At 45.3% G+C, this 26,329-nt stretch overlaps 2 protein-coding genes across 5 annotated transcripts in view; one reads left to right on the forward strand and one right to left on the reverse strand.

Moving 5' to 3' along the window:
- The first annotated feature begins 1,204 nt into the window (after positions 1-1,204).
- On the forward strand, positions 1,205-9,522 carry brd7 (bromodomain containing 7). 2 transcript variants are annotated; one of them, XM_086174929.1, is made up of 17 exons: positions 1,205-1,338; positions 1,691-1,890; positions 1,960-2,053; positions 2,159-2,219; positions 2,317-2,461; positions 2,574-2,684; positions 3,519-3,688; positions 4,741-4,855; positions 5,012-5,087; positions 5,428-5,535; positions 5,608-5,743; positions 6,379-6,490; positions 6,672-6,716; positions 7,328-7,403; positions 8,197-8,340; positions 9,137-9,268; positions 9,351-9,522. In XM_086174929.1, exons 1-17 carry the CDS (start codon positions 1,290-1,292, stop codon positions 9,419-9,421), a joined length of 1,845 nt encoding a protein of 614 aa, XP_086031055.1. In that variant the 5' UTR covers positions 1,205-1,289; the 3' UTR covers positions 9,422-9,522. The 2 variants fall into 2 exon arrangements, 1 of the variants encoding a protein (XP_086031055.1); XR_015108878.1 differs by lacking the exon at positions 7,328-7,403.
- A 32-nt stretch (positions 9,523-9,554) lies between these two features.
- Positions 9,555-26,329, reverse strand: part of adcy7 (adenylate cyclase 7) — a 54,479-nt gene continuing 37,704 nt past the window's right edge. For 2 of the 3 annotated variants that reach the window (XM_086174925.1, XM_086174926.1), the window contains exons 7-27: positions 25,881-25,992; positions 25,547-25,674; positions 24,920-25,078; positions 23,889-24,021; positions 23,414-23,599; positions 23,264-23,307; positions 21,324-21,383; positions 20,427-20,504; positions 19,544-19,613; positions 19,354-19,451; positions 19,047-19,131; positions 17,693-17,830; positions 17,164-17,271; positions 16,621-16,829; positions 16,384-16,495; positions 16,120-16,278; positions 15,257-15,403; positions 14,405-14,512; positions 14,154-14,268; positions 11,646-11,770; positions 9,555-10,552 (exon numbers count right to left, since the gene is read on the reverse strand). In XM_086174925.1, coding sequence (XP_086031051.1) covers positions 10,406-10,552; positions 11,646-11,770; positions 14,154-14,268; positions 14,405-14,512; positions 15,257-15,403; positions 16,120-16,278; positions 16,384-16,495; positions 16,621-16,829; positions 17,164-17,271; positions 17,693-17,830; positions 19,047-19,131; positions 19,354-19,451; positions 19,544-19,613; positions 20,427-20,504; positions 21,324-21,383; positions 23,264-23,307; positions 23,414-23,599; positions 23,889-24,021; positions 24,920-25,078; positions 25,547-25,674; positions 25,881-25,992 — 2,521 coding nt within the window. In that variant the 3' untranslated portion in view covers positions 9,555-10,405. The remainder of the gene's footprint in view (positions 10,553-11,645; positions 11,771-14,153; positions 14,269-14,404; positions 14,513-15,256; positions 15,404-16,119; positions 16,279-16,383; positions 16,496-16,620; positions 16,830-17,163; positions 17,272-17,692; positions 17,831-19,046; positions 19,132-19,353; positions 19,452-19,543; positions 19,614-20,426; positions 20,505-21,323; positions 21,384-23,263; positions 23,308-23,413; positions 23,600-23,888; positions 24,022-24,919; positions 25,079-25,546; positions 25,675-25,880; positions 25,993-26,329) is intronic. The other variant, XM_086174927.1, reaches the window with a different exon arrangement.

Consider the following 26,329-nt stretch of genomic DNA (forward strand, 5'->3'; position numbering starts at 1 on the left):
AGCTTCTGAATGCCACATTTTTCCCTTTTTACATAAAACTTTCAATCGCAGCTGTTTTGTATCAGTATTAAAGAGATTTGACTTTTTTTACATGCATATCTTCATATTCTCTTGTATCAACTTGTACTTTTAGTCAAGATGTAGCCAATGCCGTATTTATTAGAGGAAATATCATCAAGTTGGTTTGTCATCTGACTTCACTTATTCAATGAAAACAAATATTTGTGCATTAACCCTTAGAAGTGTTTTAAAAGCGTGTGCTCCTCCTCTTTTACCAACATAGATGAGTGAAAGTTCTGCAGACACAGCAAATGTTGCAGCGCCGTTAGATGGTTTAATAACTCAACTAGTCCTGATCTGGATCAACCACTGAACAGACCGCGTGTAATTACAACCGATGCCACGAGGAGCCGCATTGAGCCTCTGGCATGATACACTTTCTCAATTCTCTGACCAATTTTGAACAAAAAAAAAAAAAAAAGATTTTTTAATTCAAATTTCTAATTTCAATATCATGCCCACGATTGCAGGTGAAAAACAATTGCATTATGTGATAACATTAACCCGCTGACTTTGTTTGCGGAAAACAAGTGCGTAAAGATGAAAATAAATCAGAACTTATCATCGGTGTTAATAATTAACAAACTTTATATCAAACCTTTGGACAATGGTTGACCAGAGAAAAACATACTGGAAATAAATGTAAAAAATATTCAGTATGAATATACCTTTCCATTTCTATATTGCAATATTTTTGTTTATGTATTGTAGCAAATGTGGGATTTGAACATTTTTTTCTAACTCACAAATCAAAGATGCATAGTAACGAGTCTTATTTCTCAGAATTCATAGATTTAACAACGGAAAAATTCCAAAAGCTCATTTGTGATCTGAAACCAAATATGCAACTAATCCATGTAGTACTTCAAAACTGGAAGATTTATTGCAAATAAACCTAAATCAGCCGCATCGGTACATGCATTTTACACATCATTCTTATCTCGAAGACATAAAATATGCGTTCGGGTCTATGTAAGAAGAAAGTAAATCAACCTATGATGATCTGCAAACTAATTCCAGCCAGAGGAACTCACCGACAGCCTGCTTCCTTCAGACTATTTTTTGAGTTTTGTCGCCCTCTGCTGGCGACAACAGGAATTGCAGTCCCTGACTTGCAGTACCACCGCCGCGCCGGTAGGTGACGCTAGCGTGCAGTCGCTCAGTTGACAGACTTTACCACTCCCGTCACAGAGAGCGGACCGAGCCGCGGATCCATGTAAACACAAACAATGGGGAAGAAGCACAAAAAACACAAGTCCGATAAACATGCATACGAAGGTATTTAAGCCGTAGTTTATACAAGCACGTAAATCGGTCTTCAATGGTTTGTTTTGCAGATATATGTTGAAATAGAGCGACTTTGAGGGTTAGTGGCGTTTAGGTTTCCGTATTTGCTACTCGCTGTTATGCTAATGCGGAGCCGCCGGCTTTATTCTACTCACGCCGCTTTTACCACGACGATTTCGGTGTTGTTCCTAAATCGGGTAACTAACCGAAATAAAAACGTCTTATTTTTCAGTAGCTAGTCCAGAAATCCTCCCGAAGTGAGGAGGATCTCGGTGACCTAGCCGGTGTAGCCGCCGGCTAGCCCGTGTTAGCATGCTAGCTGAGATTGTTGCTTGTCGCTTAGGCGCGGAGTTCGTGGAGAGGCCGCTGAAGCTGGTGCTCAAGGTGTCCGGGAACGAGGTGACCACCGGCAGCTCCAGCCTGGACACCTTTTATGACGAACAGTCACCGGACAATGAGAAGCCCAAAGACAAGAAGAAGAAGAAGAAAAAGGACAAAGAAAGGAGCCTCGGCTCGCCGGACAGCGACAAAGGGAAGAAAAAGGTAGCTCTATTTGAATGAAAACACTGGTGTGATTGTGTTATGGATTTGTGTTTTCCATTATAATGTCAGATGACAAAGAAGAGGAAAGGTCCAGACGGCGAGGGAGACGATGACAGAGAGCAGAGCAGAACCCCGATCCGGTCTGAGTTCGACAAACTGGAGGGTAAATCAGATCACCGCCTGGGAGAAGCAGACATTTCTTCAAGAGACCAGCAAGAATGAGCACAACACTCGCTTGCAACTGACTGATAAAGATGTTTGTTTTCAGCGGAGAAAGAGCAGACCCCCTTGCAGGAGGCACTGAACCAACTAGTCAGACAGCTCCAAAGGTTTGATCATTTATCCCTTGTACCGACCGTGTCCTGGCGTCTTTTGTTTATTGTGTAACGATGTTTCTCTCCCTCCTCCGTGTCTTTACCTCTGCAGGAAAGACCCCAGCGCGTTCTTCACGTTTCCGGTGACGGACCTCATCGCTCCGGGTTACTCCGCAATCATCAAGCATCCCATGGATTTCAGCAGCATGAAGGAAAAAGTGAAGAAAGAGTGTTACCAGTCCTTAGATGAACTCAAGGTACAGGAGTTTTAGTTTGGAGCAGCAGGACTCGCTTTAAAAAACAGCAATGGCTCTGCAGGACGTTGATGTTTTTTTTGCTTTATGTTCTTCAAATGTGTCGACGATTCAGGCGGATTTCAAGTTAATGTGTGAAAATGCAATGACTTACAACAAACCGGAGACCATCTACCACAAAGCCGCTCGCAAACTGCTGCACTCCGGGATGAAGATCTTGAGTCAGGTAAGATGCCGGTGGGAAGACTCTGTATGTCTGTGTGTCAGCATTTATATCAATGTGTGATTGCAATTTGACTTGATCCCAAAGAATCCTGATCTCAGAGGACACTATACGGAAGTAACGTGCATGAATTGTTTTAATAACCACAAGTTAAAATGGTAAAACGGTCATTTACTGCGGGGCTGCATGATTTAAAAGAGCAGTAACTGTACATGTGACCTTCAAATGTATGTCTCTGTCTGTATGTGAATTTTGGACCGTTTCTGTTGTTTGTTTTGTAATTTTGGCTTATTTCAGGAAGTGATCCATTTATTATCATGAGCATCTGCAAAGAGGAAAAACATCAGGGCATTAATGTTGAAAGTATTCTGCCGGTAGCTTTAGAAGTGTTGTCTTTAGACCGTAGAAAACGGTGTGTGAAGGTCGTCTCTGCTGAAGGATTTTTATTTGAAAGACGAATTTTGTCACGTTTCACCTCTTTGGAAAATTTTGCACCCGCGTGGGGTTTAAAAGTTGCCGAAGGACAAGCGAAAATTAAAATGTTGATTCATTTCGGCCCCGGCTCTTTGCTTTTGGCTCAAACTTTTACTTTTCCCCTTTCGTGCAACAATTTATGAAGGTGAAGATGAAGGCTCTGCAAAGCCTGGACTTTTTTTTTTTTATTCTTTTTTCCTTTTGGCTGTACCTTGGTAGTGGTGCTGTGTTAAAAAGCTGTGAAAGCGCAGCTCCTGCTCCAGAAACGTGACAGCAGGGGGCAGCAGAAGGCCTTCACCTTTCTCTTCAACTTGAGTGGAGGGGAAAAAAAAATCCAACTACTTGCTTTTGATGTTCCTGCAGGAGAGGCTGGAGAGCTTGAAGCAAAGCATCGACTTCATGTCGGGCCTCGACCCTTCGGCCAAAGAGCCCGGGAAGCCCGAGGAACCGGGGAGCGGCGGCGCCGTCGCCAAACGAGAGGGGAGCACGGCCACGGACGGCGGCGAGCGCTCGCAGACGCCCGGCACTCCCAGGTGCTCGCTCTCTCTCACACGGTGCTTCCATCTCACTGGTTCACGGCCAACGACGTACATCAGGGGGGTAAAATGAGATAAACCCCATGTAGAAAAGACAGCGCGTCACCTCCTCTGAGGTGTGATGTAGATATTCCTGTTGCCTGTCAGAGGCATTTACATTAAACACGATGTAGAATTTAGAAAATTAGAAATATATTTAACAAATTTCTATACGGGTCTTGTAGCTCTTTACTCGTTTGTTGCTGTTTAAAGTACGTCTCGATTTCTGATTTTTTTAATGCAATTTTTTAAGCATCTTCTATCTGACTCCCAGGGAATTATTACATTTATTTTGTTGACCTTGCTGATTTTTTTTCTTTTAGACAATTTCCAGATCCAATATAATCAGACAAAAATTGTCCTTCCCGTGAACCAGATTGATTTGTGAGTTTTTTTTTTCTCATGATTTAAAAAACAAAAAAGGCTAATGTAGTGAGGAAAGATGATGCACTGGATTTAGTATTATAATATACAACCATGATCTTGATGTTGAAAAAGTCCAGTCAGATATATATTTTTGTGTACATATAGAGAGGGGGAACATTTTCTGAAGCAGAGAGCCGGTAGAAAGTTTCACAGCCTGTCCACACACACACACGGTGTGTGTGAACTTGCCATGTCTGCCTCGTCCTTGACTCGGACCGGCGGTGAAGCCGCAGGCTCAGAATGCGAGGAATTCCTCGCAGCCAGTCGGGGCTTGTTTGCTCCTGTTGCTTTTCATCTCTTCCTGTTGTCGCCATCGTGTAACCGAAGGCTGAGCTTTGCTGCCAAGGCGGCGGCAGCAGCCCGACAAACACCTGAGCTCGTGTCAGTTTTCCTATTTTTCCCTAAAAGATGTCTTGTTAAAGTCTAGACGGCTTGTGTTTTACCTGCATGTCATACAGGTGGTCCAAGGACCGGGTGCGCCCTGGCCTCACGCCGCCTGGCCACACATTTGCTGATAGCTGAGGTATCATGTGGCATCTGTGTGTGTGTGTGTGTGTGTGTGTGTGTGCCCGCTTCCTCCGCAGACAGGACAAGGACAGCAAAGACGAAGTGACGAAGGCGGAGAAAGAGCTCGAGGAAATCCGCAAGGTCATTGCCGAGTCTGGAGGGAAGCTGTCCAACAGACTGCTGCAGTGCGATGTGCGTTTGCTATGTTGTGCGAACACACACACACACACACACACACACTCCATCACGTGCTAATGCTAATAGGGTCTTCTCAATAAAGCTTTACCGGATGAATCTGGGCTGGTGACACAAAGCTGGAGTTCACAATGTTTGCTTTGTTTCCTGCAGTTTGAGTTTGCGAGGCGGAAGGCCGACGGCTCCACCACCCTGGCGATTCTCAACCCAGTGGATCTTTCAGCCGGAGGTAAAACGCCCGAAAGCTCAGCTGCTGGACAGCGAGTTAATCTGACGGTCTATTAACGGTTAGTAAAAGGGTTTAAACGAACCAAATAAAAGAGTATCAGCTAAAATGTGATGGTCATGGCGTTCTAGAATTCTGAATTCAAATGTAATCAGAAATATAAACTTTGTGATGTACTTTTTCTTCTCAAAATCAGATTTAAATGCAAAAAATGACTCCTCCTCACAGCCCCGTTTGCGTGGGGCCTCGGCCTCATCGGACGGGTCGACGCCCGAAACGTTTGCCTCCATAATGACCGTTTAAATAAAGCGGAGGGGATTTAGAGACGCGCTCCTCGTTGCAGATGTGGGTTACTGCCCCGTCAAGCTGGGCATGATGTCCAACCGGCTGCAGAGCGGCGTCAACTCCCTGCAGGGCTTCAGGGAGGACAAGAGGAACCGGATCACTCCAGGTACGGGCCGGCGGCGGAAGTGGCCCCGCGCAGCTTCCTGTTTGAGGCGCTGATAAACCCTCTCCCCCGCAGTGTCCTACATCAACTACGGGCCGTTCACCTCCTACGCCCCCGCCTACGACTCCAGCTTCTCCCACATCAGCAAGGAGGACTCCGACCTCATCTATTCCTTCTTCGGGGACGAGTCCAGCCTGCAGGGCTCAGACAGGTACTGAACATCGCGCGTCACTCCAGGCATTCTTGGATGATTACCTTCCAGATGTTACCTTCTTCCACGGGGTTTGGATGTCAGCCGTCAGCCGGAGCCCCGGCCTTTTCTCGCTTCTCATCCCCTCCCCTGCGCGTAATTATCCGGGCCCCGCCGATCCGGCAGCTGGGATCCGTCACGTCGTATCTCCAGCTCGAGGCCGTCCGTCCGAAAAGGCTCTCCAGACAAACACGTTCCGCTCCGGCCGGACCTTTTCGACCGTCGTCCAGCCTTTTTGTCGGCCGCGCGTCGCGGTTTCCAGAGCGCGTGTCCAGGCCCTGATCCTGCCGCTGACTTAGAAAACAAACACCGTGTTTCTCATCCTCTTAAATGAATCAATTTTCATTGAAAGATAAAAGCTTGTGCTGACGTGAGGAAGTCACCCCGTGCCCTTTTTCGTATCAAAATTCCCCTCATAGCCATTTTCTTAAAAACCTCGCTGCTTTTTTTCATCGTCTGCAATAATCTGGCCACCGCGAGACATATTTCCCGGAAAACAGGACCCGAGGTTTGTTTTCTTTCTGTTTGTAACGGTGGGTGATCGTAACGGATGTTAAGCGTTATCTCCGACTGAGTTTGATGTTTGTGTTTGGCAGCATGTCGGAATTCCTGGTCAAATCGGACGAGTATGTTTACAAGCTCGCCGACAATCTTCTGGATGCGATAACGAACGGAGAACATTCGAAAAACCTCAAGGAGACCGAAACGGTAAGAACCGTTTCTTTTTCCAGTCCTCCCCGGTTTCTGGTGATTTCACGCTCGTCGACGCACGACTTTTTCTCAAAGCCATCAAGTCGGGAGGATGGAATTGGATACGTCTATTAGCCTGTAGGGTTTAATTTACCAGTCCCTTGACTGAAGGACGGGTTTCTTTCCTCCTGTCCGGCAGGTCGAGGGGCCGGCGGAAGCGCGAGATGGCAACGATGACAAAGAGGTGAGAATTCCCAGAACAGATCCAGATAAAACTTCTCAAATTAGTGATAAGTGAAAGGCGGCCGGCCCCGTCGACCTCCACGTGTCTCTTTGAGACGCTTGGACCAGGATCTCCCGCCGAGCCGCCGTTTGGTGTGAAACTCCTTCCCTCCGCCGTCCCTATTGGAGATGTTCCTCGGAGATAGCCGCCCGAATCGCCCAGCTGTGTCAACATAGGCGTCATCTTTGATCCGCGCACACATGGAAACAGTTCCCCTCCGAGCACACAGCAGAAGCGCTCGGTGTCGGAGGCTCGGAGGGGCCCGCGTCGTGTTTCGCCGGGCGCTGAATGGCCTCCTCTGAGCGGTGGAGGAAACCGGAGCGGAGGCCCCTCCGTCAGACACACAGCGACCCTCTGTCCCGGCTGTTTGCTGTTCTTGGCCGCCCTCCAGTTCCCTCTCATCCCCCGGCCCGGGTGTTGCAGCTTTTCATTACGTCCTGATTTTATTGGAGCGAGGAAGCAGCGTGACTGCGGAGGCTTCAAAAGGCCTGGATGTTCCTCCGAGCGTCAGCTGTCTAATGTGGAATGTATCCTGGTAATCTGACTAAACATGTTGCCTCCCCGCCTCGCAGGGAGCCCAACCCGCGGATCCCCGCGCCGGGAAGCCCGACTCGCAGGGCCTGAACGCGGCCGAAGACCTCTGTGAGGGTAACGCCGCCCGTTTCTGAAAGTTATCGTAAATACATTTAACCTTGACCTCTTGTGGCATTTACGGGACGACCGGCAGCAGATTGGGGGGCACGCGGTCATCGCCGGCGGTTGTTGGTGTGAGTCCAACAGTGAAGTTGTTGAGATGCCAGAAAACGGCCAGTTAAAACTCTTATAGCAGGAAGTGACAACTTTATACACCCGAACCAGCTGGCCGTCATCCCAGTACTAGCGGAGATCGACACGATCCGATCCCTGTTTAAGACCCGGCAAGGCTGAGTCTTCTGATATTTTTGTTTTTGTAAAATGAAACAGGCATTTTTGGAGCTGCTGGTGATTTTTTAGATCATTATATTAGCTAATATTCTTTATAGATGCAGGATGATCTGCAAACTGCATTGGAAACAACAGTGTTAGCCATCCTGCCGCCGGTGGGAGTGGTGCTGTGACCTCTGACCCAGCTCTATCCAGATTTTTGGGTTTTCAAAATAAGAAATATTTTCTTTATTTTATCGTTGCTGAGGCAGTAAAAAAAAAAAAAAGACATCAGTCAACATCTCAGGGAGTCAGAAAGACCTTTTGGCTTCCAGCTTCTCCATTTCGTATCGTGTTTCTAACAGCCCATTAGTTGTTTTTTTTTATCTCCCGCTTCTCTCAGCACTCCGATATTAATGTGGATCGATATCAGATTTCAGGAAGAATGAGCGTATTGTCTCGGGCGGAGCGGGGTGTAACTGGAGGAAGGGGGGGCCAAAGTGCCAACCGTGTGTCGTCTGTGCTGTTTGCGTTTCAGAGGCCCAGCTCATCCAACACAAACTGGACCAGACCACCAAGCTGCTGCGAGACCTGCAGGAAGCCCAGAGGGAGCGTCTGAGCACCAAGCAACCACCCAGCATGATCTGCCTGTTGGCCCCGACTGCTAAAGAGCTGGAGCTGGGTAAGACCCCGACCCCCGGGGGCCTCCGCCGGCTGTCGGCCTCCGCCAACTCTGCATTTACCTCTTTGCCGTCCGCACGCCGCACATGTGGTTTCCCTCTCGGCTACACAAACAACCTTCAGTTGACCCCGGGCCAAACACAGCCCGGCCCGACTCGGCGTCCTATCCTCCTTGTGAACTGGATTTTCAGAAATGAAACTGAGGCGGGGGAGAAAAAAATGTATGAAATTGCACGGCTGCTATAAAAAATAAAAACAAACAAAAAAAAACAAAAAACGGCTCATTTACTTCGTAAATTCGCTCAATTGTTATCCAAATCGTAAAACGAGGCAGCGCGTAAATTGAAGCCACATGTGCTCGTACGTGCACTAGCTGTGTGCTCCGACCACGTCATGACGAGGCCTGGTGTCTGACCTTCCATTGTTGGCCGTCTCTGAGCGTCACACCCCCTCCACCGTGAACAAAGACCCAGACGAACAGATACGGGGCCGCCTGTGTTCCAGGTGTCTTACCTTCCAGAACAGTCCTCACACTCTCAGCCCGTGTCAAAGAGCTCCTTGTGTGTCTGGATTTAAAAAAAAAAAAAAAAAAAAAGTGAAAAATACCTCGGTTACAATCCTGGTTAGTTTCCCTGCTTTACAGCTGCCGACAGAATCGGGTAGTGGTCGTTTGTTACAGGCTTGAACGGCGAATCACAGACACGATCAGAATGTTTAATGACCTCACCAACGATTAAACCCCCTCCTGCCCGGTCATTCATTTTACTTTTTTTTTTTTTTACATTTCTGCTCTGCAGCTGAGAAGGTGACGGGGAACTTGGCCGAGCTGACGGGCCAAGTGGCCCCTTGTGACGTCAGCAGCGTCTACGGCATCAGGAAGGCCATGGGCATCGCCGTCCAGCCCGAGCCCCTCATCGACCTCACCACAGGTAAACACTCAGATTCGTGGCAAACGTGCGCAGAGAGACCCGTCCCCGGACGTCACTTCACTCTCTGCTTCCGTGCTTTCAGTGCAGGAGGTGGCCGAACCGATGGAGACGTCGCCAAGCTGTCAGGATGCGGCGCCAGTCGTTGCAGTGTAATAACTTAATTCTTTCTGTACAAAAAGTGCTTGTTGTGTGACATTTGTATGGATTTCATCAATAAACTTTTTTTTTTTCTTTTCTTTTTTTACAACCCATGACTTGTGAGTCATGTAATGGGCAAAAACGCAGACGTAGGAAAACATTTATTACATTCTGTAACTGGACAAAGTTCAGTGTCACATTTGTTCTCACATAGAGGCCAATACATTATTATGTAAACACCATTACTGACGAGATGACGGTCAAGGTAAGGCCGCAAGACCCATCATGTTTTCAGAGGCACAGAGAGCGATTTCTAATCAGTCCAGGTAGTTTCACCTGAGCAGGACAGCAGGCAGGATGTTCCATCTCTCACACACACACACACACACACACTCACAGGTTGTCCTTCATTGTAGCATTAATGCGACCGGGTAAGAAAAGACCAAGGATTGTTGTGTTTTAAGAGTAAAGAAATACAGCGTAGCAGAGATGGGTTCATCCATTTCCTCCAAAAATCCGTCATGATCTCCTATTAAAGCAGCCAAACGTGGGAAATTTAAACGTTTGGTTGGGTCAGACTGCATGTGAAGCTCGGTCAAACGTTTCCCAGAATAAGCCGCGTCGGCGCTCATTCGAAGCGCATCCGTTTTCTTTCCTCAAACACCAAACTGGCGTCCGGTTGATCCAAACAGAATCCATTCCCCGGTGACTAAAGGAGAATTGGTCTACGAGTACACGACTGTATTTGGTGTGAGTACAATGCACGTTTCTATGAACAAACATCTAAATCAAAGACAGAAAAAGTACAAAAGTGACATCACCGGACAGACGCGTTGGCGAATAGAAAAAGATGGCGACGGTACGTACAGTCCATCCATCACGGCGCCGCCGCAGGTCCTCCATCCTCGCGCTCGGCCGATGACGGCCGGCCCGGCCTCGACGCTCGCGGAGAGTCTGTAAACTCTTGACTTAAGTTCTGCTGGCTGAGGCGGCGCGGCCTCAGCTCAGCCCCATACCTTGCTGCTTGCTCATGTCCGTGCACACAAAGAAGGTTTTCAGCTCCCCTTTCCCCTTGACGTTGATGAATCCGCGACACTCGCACGAGTAGCCCAGCTTCTGCAGCACGACAGACGTTTCCTCTGTAACCTGCAGGAGGATCCACACCAGCGCGGCTGAGAAAAAGGTCAAGGCGGCGACACTGGAAAAGCACAGGCTGCGTTCATTTTGGCCGCGCTAATGCACCGGCTGCAGGATTTGGTTTGATGAATGACACAAGGCTCGAAGTTAAATATACTTATGGTATATTTACTGTGTCCAAACACCAAAGGGGTTTTCATTTATTATTCTGCGTGTAAGTTTGGAAACTTTTTTTTTCCCCCCCTCTCTGTTCTAGGAGACAAATACTACATTTTATTCTGCTTCATTACAGCACATTAGACTGTAATTCCTGCTTCTTTTTTTCTTTGCATGAAGTGTCTGGACACATTTCAGGCTGTTCTTACCCTCTTTGGTGCGTTTCTTTCTTTTCTTTTGACCTGCATACTTTTGGTAATTTATTACTCACGTCAAGGTGTGTCTGCCCCGAGTTTTTATATTCCGTACCTCTTGTTAATTTTAGACATATTTTCAAGTTATTCCAAGGGATTTTTTCCCCCTTTCATCACACACTATTTGAACAAAATGTAACTGATTCCAGAGGCTTATTTTCCAGCCTCAGGAAAAACAGCATCACATTTTAATCGCGCCAGAAGATACATCTCTATCAGCGGTGTCGGGGCCACATCGGCATAATGGTTGCCCTCAAAGGGCCACATGTAACGGTAAAAATATAAATGTAACTACTCCTTAATGCTAAATAAATTTATGACTCGTTCAAACCCAAAATGTTGCCATCTTTCTTGAAACAGCCTTCCATCTGCATCCACTTTTCTCTTCCTGGACATTCAGGGATCATTCATATTTCTCAATTCCACATTGGCCGTCACTTCGCGGGTAATACTATCACCATGAATTGTGGGAAATGTAGTTTATGGTCAACACGTGCGTTCGAATTTATTTTAAGACAATCAGACCTTCTGAGACGTTCTCGCGGGCCGTATAAAATGGCATAGCGGGCCGCATTTGGCCTTCAGGCTTTCAGTTTGACACGTGACCTAGATCATCAAGCCCTTAACATTCATCCTAGATTCTCCCATTTTAAAAAAAACTGGCTTATGGAAACCCGGTTTGCTGGACGTACCTGGATCTTGCCCAGCTCGCCGGTGCTCTCCATCCTGCTGGCCACGTTCACCGTGTTCCCCCAGATGTCGTACTGAGGTTTCCTTGCTCCGATCACTCCGGCGATCACCGGGCCATGATTAATGCCTGGGGGAGCGGATTCGGTCAGTTTATGTATTTTATGACCAAGGAAATCATCCAAATGTCTGCGTGGAGGATTTATAGAGAATGTGGGGCAGCGCTGAGTGGGTCAACCAATCCCACAAATTAAACGAAATAGTCACAAAGGATAAAAAAAAAACAAAAAAAAAACATCCGTCCGCATGCCAGCCACCCACCTCCCAGACCCGCTGGGATTGAAAACCAGGTGAAATGTTAGCCGGGATGAAAGCATCTCAATTTATTTGTCAAGGACATTAGCGTGCCGAGGAAATGATGAGCCGCTATTTCATTAAGGGCCCGAGTCATTCTGAATGGAGGCTCTGGGGAAAAAAAAAAAAAAACGAGTCCATTTAAAAAGGCAGCCTTTGCATTCACAAACCATCGGATTCTCTGGATTTACTTCAGTTCCATTAGTGAAATAAAGGATAGGAGATCCTTCAGGAGATCTCGATTGATGATCAACTAGGAAGCCTTCCAGCGCAGTTTACCGACGCGCTTGACAAGAACAGATCGACACTTTGTCGTCTCTCCGGTGAAAGAGAAAAAAGAAACAGGCCACGTGGGACGATAAAGAGCAGCGGAAGAGTCGGACATTGAATCGGGCCGCCGGAGAAGAGAGAGGTTACAGAATCTGACTCGCAATTCCTGAATACAGGGAGCCGATACTTCTAACCGCTGGTTAGAACAGTGTATTCGAGACCGAATGGATATTTTTCTACGGACAAAAAGACGATAAACAGCTGATAAGAAAACTATTCAGCTCTGTGTTGTCGGTATATTTACATCTTACGACGGTTTCTATCTTCCATAAAATGCTCTCCCTGCCTCTCCATGTCTCACATGGTTTCTACTCTTTGGTTTCATCTGGAAACGAGAGGGTCAATCTGAGGAAGGGGTTACTTTTTTCTGGAGACGTTTCCCATCATGAATCACGGGTTGTTTTATTATAGCTCGGGCCGGAGCGCGTTGTTGAGAGAGGGATTCTTGTAATAAGTCAGTAATACATCATAATACATTGTTCCCATGGCTCCCTCTGGGTTCCCGAGCTCGTTTCAGTCACAAACTGGATCAGCGGGATTAGTCTTTATGAGGACCGCTCTCTGGATCAAGACCTGAACGGATTAATCCACCGCTTCGCTGAGGAACATCACGAACCCAACTCAACACGCTGGTCCGTTCTGTTTCCAGGTGTTCCAGAGGCCACACGAGCACCGGCCTCCTGAGGACCTGACGGACAAAACCCGAATAAAAGCCATCGCAAGCGGTGTTTCGGATCCGATCTCACCGGTAAACCGAGCGCTCTCTTATCGTAGGCCTTCATTCTGGAGTTCGGGCTTCAAAAATGTCTCGCGGTTTGAACGGCCACGTTTCCCCTGACCGGCCGTTAAATAAAAATCGTCAGACTCTGCTCAGCCTCTGCTCCCGCTGACGTAAAGACGGGGGCGTCATCGGCGAGAAACCCGTCTGCCCTCCCTGTAACACCGACAGAAGCTGGTTTCCATCATAAGTGAAAGTGGAAAATGTGAGCAAATAATGTTTTTGTAGATTTTAGAAAGAGGGAGACATTTTGTTTTAATTTGCCGCCGCATCGCGCTCAAAACCCAATCCATACGTGATACTTGTGATAAAGGAAGGACAAGAAATAGTGATTCCTTGGATATGGAAAACAAGACAGACCTATTTTAATTCCATCATTGGCTTTTAAAATTTCCTTTAGTCGACAGTTTTTGTCATCTAGAGACAGTAGTTTTCAGTATATTCTTTTTGGCTTTTATAATAAACTGTGTATCGTCCACAACGATAGGACAGGTGGAACGGACAACATGAGTGGATGGTTTGTCATTTTATTGTGTTTTACGCTTATTTCTTCTTGTTTGTGCAGCCATTTTAATGGAAAGGGCTCAAATACATTTCATGTTATTGTTCATATTGTTCATTTACCTTAGATTCAAAAGAAGACGGCCTATTTTATGACATTTTGACTTGAACATATAATTTTTGCAACGTGAGAAACATCTTATTACCGCAAATTGGGGGTTTATTTTTCAGCGTTTTTCAGCGGACCTTGACCACTGATGAGTGCTTTTTGAATGGGATGTAAAAGCAAAGATTTCTCAGCAAAGACAAATCCATGTGAGAGCCGATCACTTCGGATCGGAGAACAATGGCGTTGGATTATTTCTTCAAATACGCTGAATTTAGTAGTTCCACAAAAGTAGAGCGCTATGCAGAGATGAATGTCTGAAAGGGATTACCAGCCTTAAAAAAGAAAAGCGTCTGGCTGGGAGTAGCCCGTCGGGTCACTGTGTCACAGCGGCGGATACGGGCCTCAGGACACACACACACACACACACACACACACACTCACCCACACGGAGCCTGAAGCTATTGAAGGAATGCCGGTTGATGCCGTCCAACTTCCCGATCAGGGCGATGGCGAACTCCACCATGATGCCGATCTGGGCCTGCTGCCTCTCCCGGTCCTGAGGGGACATTATCACGGTCACGACCACGTCGATCCCAGCGGAAGGATGACTCATGCTCTTGGTATTGTTTGCGGCGAAGACGCCCGGAGAAGACGTGCGTCTACAGCCCGCGATCGAGCCTCCAATATTCCACCTGGTTGTTCTCCTGACCCGGCGTCCCACTAAGCCCCGCAGCTGCCATGTACGTGCTGCCAATTGTCTTGATCTTCTCCACGCCGCTGAACTTTGGCTTGGACAGCAGCTGTTGGGTTGGAACAAAGACAAAATACCGACATGATATGGAACGCGATATGACACGGGAACGTTCGTCCTCCCGCCTTTCATCATTTACGGTACATTCGCTCGGATAATGATACGGCGCCGTCGCGACCCAGTCGAGGTGTTCTGAGGACAAACCCCGCTCACGGCCGTGCCGTCGTCCCACCGGTAAAGTGAAAAGACACGTGCCCTGATCTTCCTCTACGGAGGTGAGTGACAAACACTCGTTTTATAACACACTATATACACGTCTAAACTCCGAGACCTTTATTTTTATACTTGTGGTTTGTTGTCACCAGGTTTTTAAATGAGGAAGTGAAATCACCAAATGTGCAGTCTGAACTTCTTTCTGCTCTTGTACATGTAACACGTTTCCTGTATGACACAGATCTGCCCGGCGCAATCTATCGAGATGGAATAGATGAATCACGTTAATGCTGAAGTAACGACGAGGCGATGATTTTTACTAATCTAATAATCTTAAGAGATAAGAATTGCTGTTGTGGCACGTCTGTGTGCAAAACCGCAAGCTTCTGGATGAAGCAGTAGGAAATGCATCATGCAAGAGCCTTTGGAGAGGGATTCTTTTTTTTTTTTTTTTTCAACATGAGCCAATCTTTTACTTGATTTGACATGAATGGTTTAATTGTGGCATAGCCTCGGTGGTTTTATCGCCACAAATCGCCACCCAGACCCACCCAAAGTGTCCACATTTTGCCTGCCTGACCTCGTCAAAGTCGGCGATGATCTCGTTGAGCAGTCTCAGGCACTCCAGGCCCTCCTTGTTGATATCGCACTCGGTGTAGAATTCTTTGAAATCCGGCACCGAAGCGAACATCACGCACACGCAGTCGTAGGACTTATAGTAGAGATCCTGTGCGGAGGCAAAAACACCGAGAGGCAAGATTTACTTACAGGCTCAGCTTTATCATCTCGCAAGGCTAAACCGAAGGGAGTTCAACTGTTTTTTTTTTAATTTCTCTATTTCATGAGCTATGATATATTGCCGAGATACATTGTAACGGCCAAAGAACCATATCTGGCTATCAGCTGACTGAAATATCGCTATGGGAAAAAAAAAAAAAAAAACAATAATATTACAACCGTTTAGTGCAAACACTTCTGTGAGCACAAATGCTAAAAGGACAGCTAAAGAAGCAGAGCAGTTTTTTATGGTTGACATCATGAGTCTCCTTCACATTTAAGTGAAAATCTGACAACATGATGCAACTATTTATTTGAATTTTTTTGTGTCTTTCATGATTGTGCCACACCGGCCCTCGGGTCGGCGTATCATCCTATAAAACTGAACGACCTTGTAAACAAAACCCAATTGCTTACTGAAGACACTTTATTTGCCCAATCGCTAATGATGATTTCACGTTGCAGTTTAGCGATGCCCAAATGACGCGAGTCACTGCTGATTATACAACAAGAATAACCAGCACAAGGACCTTATTGTACTTCCCTTTATCACTAAATCAAATAGTAGCTATTGAGCAGGGAGCATGTTATTATCAGAGATCCGTCCAAAAAGCTGCCCTCCACCACATTATCCTCATTAAGACACTACAATAAGTAAGATCTCACTTCATTCTTTTTGTTCTCCCCGACAAAGCGCGCGGCTACGTGCGCCGGCAGCACATTCTCCAGCAGCAGGCGGTTGAGATTCTCCCTGGTCTCGATCTCGTCCTGCTCCGTGTGGTTCTTGTACTTTAGCAGGAAGTCCTGACGGAAGCAGGACTCGTTCTGGCAAAAAAGGGGACGCGGTGAGGCTGCTGACCCATAAAGACGGGATGCGATGATATCGATTTTGGCGCGTTTTAAAATCCAATACAGGAAGAGCGTCGTTACCTGATGCGAGATGATGAGCATAGTGACCAGGAACAAGGTGATGTAGATGCAGCTCATCACCTGGGGGTCTTTGACCAGGCCGATGCACATCAGGATGGATTCGCTCTCTGTGCTGTTGAACATGACAAACACCATTCGTCCACTCCTTGTTGATAATTGTTTTGAAAATAAATCGAGTAAATTCGCCCGAAACGCAAACAGAAGAATGGTCAAAACGTTGATAATGAAGTGTCTCACCAGCTGCAGTTCCAGCTGTTATCGGTGATGGGAGCCATGTGGGTGCAAAGGACGTCCCCGTAAGCCATAAAGAGATCCTTATTGGTGCTGAGGATGATGATGTAGTACACGGTGGAGGCCAGGGTGAGGAAGAGCACTTTCAGCTCAAAGCTCACCCGCAGGAAGACTCCACATGCAATGAGCGACAGGATGCAGCAGTAAACGGAGTACTGAGGGACAGAGAGTCTGGATTAGACCAGTGCGTATTAACAGTACTGATGATTTCAATCCATTTTTTACATTTTTTCCGGATGTTAAGGGAGTACTATGAAAGAACTTGAAACTTTCATCAGCCATTCAAATGATAGGAACAAGACAACAAACCCAATGTTTGGGTGTTCAAAGAATATGTTGGTACATTAGCTTTAAAATCAAGGATGAACGGTTTGTCGGTGAGTTGTCGGAAAAAAAAAACCAGATGTGTCGGTCCGGTCCGATAAGCATTGACACGAGACAGTGTTTGGGCATTCTGTGGTCGTCCGTGGTCGACCTTGCATCACTCACGGGGAGGTAGAACAGGTCTCCTTCTAATCCTTGCTTACGGGAAGTATTTGTGTGACGTGAGTTAGAAACGTCACTGGAATATTTTGAAAAACTTGTCTGGATGAAGCACTGTGGGGGATAAAAAAAACAAAACAGATGTGAATAAGCAAACCTCTTGGCTGCTTGTGTGGACGTTTCACATTTTGGCTATAAATGGAAGTACATCTTAGAATGTCACATACATGGGAAAATGTGGGTAAAAATAAATTTTAATGACAAATGTGGAGTACATTTCACAGCAATCGCCTATGATTTGAATGGAAACATTTATCGCCAGTAGATTTTAATATGGATGCTTTGGTTTCGTAAATATTCACATGTTGAGTTACATTCATGTAAAACTACATCTACTTTTTTAAATGTCAATGTATATCAGCTTAATCAAATATATCATAGGCGTCACTGAATTCTCCGATGAATGTGAAGATTATTTAACACAGCTTTTGAAAACAAATGGCCTTGTGCTTTTTAGCGTGGGGGGTTCCTGTACCAGGTTGAACATGGCCATGATGATGATCACCACGGTGGTGATGGCGCCCAGAGGCAGGCGCATACATGGCTTCTTCACCACGGCTTCGGACACCGCCGGAAACCACTGGCACCTCGACAGCTTCTCCGGGAGCAGGCGCTGCAGTGAAGAAGGCGGAGGACGGAGAGAGACTGGATGGAAAGGGTGGAACCAAACAGTTCACACATTCGCGCTGTCATTCGTCCGCATACGCCTTGTGTTTGACATTCTGCGTTGGCTATTCCTGCAGAGGGGATGTGCCTTGGAGAAGGAAATTCAGCCTGTCAGAGACCCGATGTCAGCTGTAACCCAGCGGGCCAGTAGGTTAGATATAGAAACCTACGGACTGGGAAAATCTGGAAATTTCTCCTTTTTTTTTTCTTTTTTTTTACAGAGGCTAATTCTCCCAATCTGCAACAAATATGTGGGTTGCTCTTGAACGCCCTCCACTTTCCTTTTGACATGTGTTTGTGTACTTTTGTAGTTTTTGTTTTCTTTGCATATTGAAGAATAACCTAATTTCTGGACTATTGAGCGCACCTCAATATAAGCTGCGGCGGCTAGCCGATTGCTATCTTGGGCTTCCTCCTGCGCACGAAAACTGTCAACGTCATCTTCTTCGTGTCGGCGTTCGACAGACTCTGAATTTCCCGGTCATTTTATCGGTCCAATGTGATGAGGTTAAATGTTTTAGCAGCGTGAAGCTTGTTAGCCCCCCCCCCCCAACAAAAATCCATATATCAGCCGCATCATTGTTTAGGTGAAAAAAGTCGCGGCTTATCGTCCGGAGATTACGGTAGTTTAATTCCAAATGCGGCTTATTTTTTTAGGAAGTTTATTGAGAGTAATGTTCTAATACAGGTAAGTTTTGGATCGTTTTTGGATAATTTACTCTTAATTTATACATGAATTTTCTGCTCATAATTTGGAAAACAATAAAAAAAAAATTGTACTAGAAAAAACAAATCAACAAATTTGCAAAATGTACAAAATAAATAAAACAAATAAAATAATTAAAAAATAATTGTGAAAAAGACAAAGATAACCAGTAAATATCTCATATCTGGGATTTTTAATTTTTTTTTAAAGAATCCAAAAGGACATTCCTTAATGTTCCACTCCCACAAATCTCAGGTTTGAGGACCTGAACATTTCTATGATCTAGTGTTCCACAGAACCTCACACTGGCCTGAGAGTTATTGTGACCCTGCAGGTGTGTGTGTGATGTCAGAGTAAATCTTCCTCTCTAAAATGATGTCATCTGTATGTATGTAAACAGGTAGAAAGGCGAGGTGGACAGTCTGAGTGCTGAATGTCACTGAGTTAACACACTGACCTGTAGGTGACCTGCAAAACAGATGGCCAGGATCAGCAGCAGGATACAAACCAATGCTCCAAAAGCCACTCCTAACATCTGTCGGCTGAGAGATAGAGTATAAAAAAAAATATATATATATCAATCTCCCCCTCCGTCTCGATCATCACAAATATAATCTTAATTTTTTAATGATGTTAAACGGCCTCAGGACAAATATGACCGTGTGTATCTCAGTGTTAAAAGGATGCGAGTGTTTCTCTTAAATGTTCCAGGTCCCAATGACATGTTGAACGTTCAGCGATTTTTGATAGTCGGATGTACTCACTCCTTTGTGACCAACATCTGAATCAGAAAGATGCAGAGGAAGATGAAGGTGGCACAGCCGACATAGTGCTTGAACATTGGCAAATCCAGAGATCGGTACTTTGAAGGAGGAAAGAAAAGAATTAACAGCGTGATCAGCGAAAAACAATTTAAAAATCCAAACACCAAACTGTGCTTTGCATCCGGCTCACCTGCTTTTCCAGATCTTTTTTGGGAAACCAAAGAGCTAAACCGCTGCTCTCCTCAGACTTAAACCAGTGCCTGGGAGAGGGAAGAAGGAAAGGTGGGATTGAGGAAGGAAAGGATGAAGCAAAAAAAAAAAAAAAACAAACAAACATTATTATACTTGATAAGCGCCAGTGTGAAATGGAAGATCTGCACGCTGTTGTAAGTTCACACTTTTGAAAATGACAGACAAAATTAAAGGTAACACACAATTCTTTATACAGCTGAGGTTTACGTTTGGATGTGGATGGTAGCCTATGTATGATGTGTGAAATTGCGTGTGTGTGTGGGGGGGGGGCAGCTGTAAAATTTAAAATTTAGATACAATTTGAAATCGAGTTTTCTAATATACCAACCAAAAAGTTTTAACTTAAATGTCCCCTCTTAGAAAAAAGGACATAAAAGCTTTTGCTAATAAACCCTGTCAATGCAAAACCCCGCCGGCTGTTGTTTTCCCTATTCATCAAAGCTAAAAGAAAAAATATTGTCAGATGTTAAATTTTTATACCATTCTTAAAGCTTTAATCCACAGCACATTCCATGTAGATTTTATTACCAGGGAAAAATAACCAAATCCGAGCTCAATTATACATGTGTCCTTAAAGCTTTGATTATAAACCGTTTATTCTGAGCAGAGCCAGTGGAACCAAATGTCCTATTTAACAAAAAATAAGAAATACAGAAATAAAAAGGACAAATTCTTATGATTTGGCTGAATGGGATATGAAACCTGTGAACCACGTTTATTCTCCACTTCAGTCTGCAAAAATGTTCATAACATCGGGGCCTCTTGTACTGCTCATCGAGCGCATGTATAAAATGTTACAGCCGGCTAGGAATGAGGCTTACTTGCTGCTGAGCTCGTCTATGGTTGTGGTCATCTCATTGTGCACCTCCTCGTCGAACTTGCTCTTTTGGGACTTGTTCCTGTACCGGAAAATACAGACACAATTAGGACGGGGCAGGAGAGCCGGGGCTGAGACACACAGATGACTGGAACGGATGCTGGAAAACCAGATCAAATCATGCAAGTTACTCAGGTCCAGTGAAGCCGCCGTCGGGGGCGACTCGGTTATTGCCATTCAGAGCATTAGTGGGAAAAGAGATATGTTCGGTGCCCGTGAGAGAGAGTTATGAATAGCCAGTGTGCCGGATGTAGAATACTGTGTTAGAGGATCTCTGTGGGACTCAGCGGGAGTGTTTCTGCCGTGCTTCTGCTTGGAAACCCCCTATTCCATTAGGAAGGAAACACTCGGACAGATGCACAGACCAGATACACACAAGCCCCCCCGTCAGCGATCGGTGTTAATAGGAGCGTGTCAGTCCACTACGAGGTTACGGGGTTTCTGATGGCTGTCGAGATCACGTGGAGCCTCTTTGCAGAGAGGTGGAATAGTGAAACGGTGAGGTGACAACACCAGTGAACTCCTGCTCAGGTTAGTGATGGAACACTAAAACTCTCCACTAAGGTAGTAGTTCTCACCCTGGAGGTCAGGACACCACAAAGAGGGTTTTTGGTTCGTTTGGAGCGAGTGCGAACTGTTTTTAAAACGCACCCGTGCATTTTTCTCTCTCTTCAGTTACTGAAAAGCACGGTCATAGCACTGCAGATTCCCACTGATTGAGATCACGACTTGTGAGTGTGAAAGTTCACCGTCATTTGTTGAAGGGGTCACAAGCCAAAGGGATTGAGAACTACTGCACTGAAGGGTTGAGCACCTTGCGGGCCACGAAGGCCCCACTCACTTATAGCTGCTGAATGGTGCGGCGGGCAAGGAGAACCGCTCTTCTAGAGACTCATCAAAGCTGTCGGGGTCCAACAGTAACAAACAAATACAAATTCATCACAAAAACACAGCGCCAGTGATCATGTAAAAGTGAAAGGCAATCCAAAACATGAGAGAATCAGCTTCTCCTCAGGAGAAGTAAAGCCGAGGAGGTAAAATACCGCAAACTGCATCGGCGTGTCGCCGTCGCTTGAGCCCCGCAGAGCCATCAGCCCGGGCCTCGGCAACACTCGACTGCGAGCGCGTGAATGAAGTCGACAGTTTCCGAGATAAAATTCAGGGGGTGGAACGCTTCTGCTTTTAGGAACACACTTATCTTTTCAAATCACATTACTCCAACCCACACACTGTGTAGGAGTGTCCTGCTCACTGAGCAGGTGCTACTCTCTAAATATTTGTCCGTACTCATAATGCCTGCGCCAGGCAAGCAAAGAGAATTAACCATTATAGGCTTTATTCATAATCAGTTTGGCTGCGAATTATTTGAAAGGCCGAGCACTCCCACCACTCTGCGGGAATACCTGCAAATGTGGCGGTACAAAGCGGACCCTCGGTGACAACGTTTGCTTGCCAAATGCGTTCTTCGCAGCTCACGAGGACTCCTCTGCCTTGTGGTGGAACGCTCTTCCTGCAGCCGAGTTTTAAATGAAAGCTCTCGTGCCGTTTCGATCCGTCTGAACAGCTTGTGAACGACTCGTACTATTCATATAGAAAACGATTACCAAGTGTATCGGTTGAATCTAAGCAGATGAATCTATTTCATAAACTCATGATGATAAATGATATCTTATAATTGTGGCGGGATTGCCATCCGACCAATTAAAGCAAGTAAACATCTAAGCTTATTTGTTGGTTAAAAAGTGAACAAAGAACTTTTTTCGTTTAAGTTTGCATGCCAGAAAGCTTTTTGGGGGATTTATCCTGCAAGACTGAACGTGTTCTTGCTGGTATATCAGTCCAAATAAGATCCCTAACGTAGTGTCACTGCTCGTTAAAATGCAAAAAATACAAAACAGAAACCTAAAAGAGACCTGCAGGTAGCAAATTCTCTAGCATGACCCTTTTATGGTGTGAATCTCTCGTGACCACCCTACATCTAACTTTATAAGCTCCAATGAAGTGAACAAAAAACCTCTGTCTGTAAAGATGCCATAATATAAAGACGGAAAATTCAGCAGCTGCATGGCAAGGGACTGACAAGACTGTAAATCCGTGATCCAAATGTTGCCCCGCGCAGTGAATAAAAAGCATTGGGAGCTACGATTAAAACGCTGGAATACGGTGTTCTGGAATATGATCAACCGCATATACTGGGGTGATGAAAGCGGAGATCCTCAGATCAGATGGAAAGTCTTGCAGAGAGGGTTCAGCAGTGACCATCAAGATGCGACAGAGCAGCAGGATTGTGACCAACCCTGGAGTGCAAACATTTATAGCATGTGGCAAATTCACGGTAAAAATGGGGAGGGATCTTTTTCCCGATGTAAATGATCGAAGGTTCACATGACACTTGATTGCAAATTAAATTCACGCTTACAAATGACAATGTCAAAGGGGGAAAATTTGAGGGGAATTTTCTGGGTAATTCTTTTAAATACCAAAAAGATATTGATAGAAAATGTAAAATATAAACAAACATCAATTCTCGTGATTTCAAATGATCAGTTGATGTTTTGATCAAAGTGAATGTGTTTAAATGCCTCCTAGAGGCATCGGAATATACTGAAGCCTTAACCAAAATACCTCTAGACATACGGGTCCTAATGGGGTCCACAGCTTATTTGGTTGAGTCACCTTAGGAGTCCAGAAAAAGTAAAATAAATAAATAAAAAAAATAAAGTATCAGCCAAGCCAATCAAACTGGTCAACAACTGGAGGCCAGAATAGATCCGTTCTCACCTATCGGTGATCTTTGCTCCAGGCACTGACCGCAGGGGGATGTCCTGAAAAGAAGGGCGGAGGCAGACTTTAATGTGGTCGAGAGCCTGCAAAATATCTGTTTTCTAAAATCATTTTATTTGTATTTTACTGTGTATATAATCCGCTCACCTTACTGTGAGGCTTGCCATTGACAATGGCCTCGGCAGTGAAGCCCTCGCGATTCTGCAGGTGGGCAAAGGGTTTCACGGCCCCCCAGGACTCCAGGTAGCGGGTCATACGCACAGAGGCCCGCATCTTCAGACCATCGTTCACTCGAGGCTTGACGTTGCCGGGTTTCTGCGATGGATCCTTCGACTTGAAATACAAACGTTCCGATTACATTCAGGGTGCAAAGCGGTCACTTTAAGTCAAAGCATGCACGGTCCAGGATAATGCGTCAAAAAGAATTCATTTTTGAAAACATGCTACTCCATTATAGCTGCAATAATTCCAGGTGTTTTATCTTTATCGTCCCGTGACGATTCGGGCCTCGCCTCCCATCCGACAACGGGTCGGACAGGCTCCCACCCCCCTGCCACCCACCCCCGCCACCCCGAGCGCAGGACAAGCGGCAGATGATGGATGAACGACACCGAGAACTCACTCGAGGATCAATGACTAGGTAAGTCTGCACGTTGAGCTCCTTCAGGTAGGGGTCCCTGAGGTGGCCGTTGCCCTCTTCCACTTCATACGCCTTGCTCAGGTGCTTCAGAGTGGCCTCTGTTATGTGGACACGTCTGAGCAACGTAAACAAATACATTACAAATACACAATGGATGATTCAGAGGGTTTCATATTTACATATATTTACACTGATGGGCCTGAATTCTTGTGTTGTGTATCCAGCACATGCATACACCAACACAATGAAAGCTTAGGGATACACAATCATCCAAAATGCAATAACAGCAAAAAAGAAAAAAAACATTAACCAGTAAAAATATGTTGTGTCCTACACAGCTATTTACTATTGAAGTGATGACAAGGTATTTTGCAATAGTTCTTCTGAAAGCATCAGCTAAAAGCACCAAATGTTTTAAATTTGCTGTTGGAGCCAGAAAATTGTAACATTCTGAGCCGCCTCTGGTTCATAAACTTAAAAGTATTTCCTGTAGTACCTTATAAACTGTCTAATATGGAAACTAACTGGAAACCAGTGAAAAGAATTTAAAACAGATGCCATTTATGCTTTCCATATGGTTTTAGTTTCAGCAAAGTGAAATAGCATTATATTGATTGTAGGTTATTGGGAACTGGAGATTTTCTTCATTTATTAATTTTATTTAAAAAAAAAAAAAAGAAATCCATTCAGAGTGTTAATCTAATGCTTTGACAACAGAAATTTGATTTTTCAAATATCTATTAATATATATTGAAATGAAAAGTAACTCACTTGCTTTAAATGTAAAAGAAACATGGATCAGGTGACACTGACTACCGCAGTGTCGTCTACAATTCACCAAAACCCCGTCTGTTTCATGGCTGGTACTGAGATCCCCAAATCAGATTTATTGCCACTTACTACAAAGTTTTGCCGTGAATACAAGATCGAGTTGACACGTGGCAACGCGTCATCGACAGTGAATGTATACGGACCACGATTCATCCAACATTAGGGGAAAATTGTCCGCTCACCCTGGAAGGCCTCCAGACTCCATGTGATTGGCCAGAGTGACGTCATGTGACCATACATCAAACTGCCACTTGCGGAGGCCGATCACGCCGCAGAGCACGTTCCCGGAGTGAACGCCAACCCTCATGTTGATATCCACCCCTGTGGCCTCCCGGACCTGCCTGGGGAAGATTCACAGCAAAACACTGAAATTAGCTATAATTGGAGCTGTAATTGGGGGGCTGTGAGATACTCTCAGGAACAATTAGATCAAGTCTACAGGGTTTCCTGTCCCCGCCGTCACTGCAGATGTCGGTCACCGTGTGTCACATGGACGTTTATGTAAAACGTTACATTGTACAGTAGGAAGGGTTAAACACTTTCTCTTATCAGTCACTGACAGTATCAATAATCCATTCTCAGCAGCAGATAATGATTATAGCGTCCCGTTAAGAATCAGCGCATTTTCAAATAATGACTCAGATACAAGACTTGCGTTTTGTTACCGATTTTCTAAATTACAACAGCGTTCACAGAGAGGGTCCAAATTTTTCCTCTCTCACTTTTCAACTTTTCAGTTCCTGGCCCATCAACAGACAGCGTCTTTTGAGGTCAGAGTTAAGAGTGAAGTAATTGAGGCACAAACTGACTTGATGGCTTCACACATGTCCAGGCCCATTTTCACGCAGTTCTTGGCATGTTTGGGCAGAGACACTGGCAGACCTGATACACAGTAATAACAGTCCCCGAGGATCTTGATTCTCATGCACTCATTTTCCTACAAGGGATAAGAGCAGAAAATGAATGTCACTCCAATAATTACATTAAATGGTAGAAAATAAGACTCTCTTTTACAAAGTGCCAGCGAGCATGAAATTCAGCCAAAATTTGAGTGACAGAATCCAACTTTCCGTTGAAATGAAACCGATGAAAACTGTTTAAATGTGGATAAGAGTGACACTTTGACACCAAACGGTCACTTACCTTGGCAATTTGGTCGAACTTGCCAAACAGTTCGTTGAGCATGAGGACGAGCTCCTTCGGTGAACAGTCACTGGCCAGTCGAGTGAACCCGACAATGTCGGCATAGAGAATACTAGATATAAAAAGGACATTTTGAAATAAATAACAAATACTGTTATTGATGAAAGCATCCTTCACCTTCTTTTCGCATAATATCTTGAGATTTCCATGCCCTGATTGCTAACAGGAGAGTTTCACTTGCTGCGCAGCCCATTTCAGAGGACACTATGGCCTTTAAATCACAAATCCCATTTTTCTCATCTAACTGAGAGCATCAAACCATAACCAACGTTACAGACATTATGTACCATAGAATTCCAGCAAAGCAGGGGCCATGCCAGCCTCTTTCGATTCATAGCAGTTCTTAACACTAATCGGGAAAAAAAAAAAAAAAACATAATTTCCTGTTC

Source organism: Fistularia commersonii, chromosome 27 (assembly GCF_037954325.1).
Source record: "Fistularia commersonii isolate RoL2024-O1a breed Wild chromosome 27, RoL_Fcom_v1.0, whole genome shotgun sequence".
In the NCBI taxonomy this organism is placed as follows: Eukaryota; Metazoa; Chordata; class Actinopteri; order Syngnathiformes; family Fistulariidae; genus Fistularia; species Fistularia commersonii.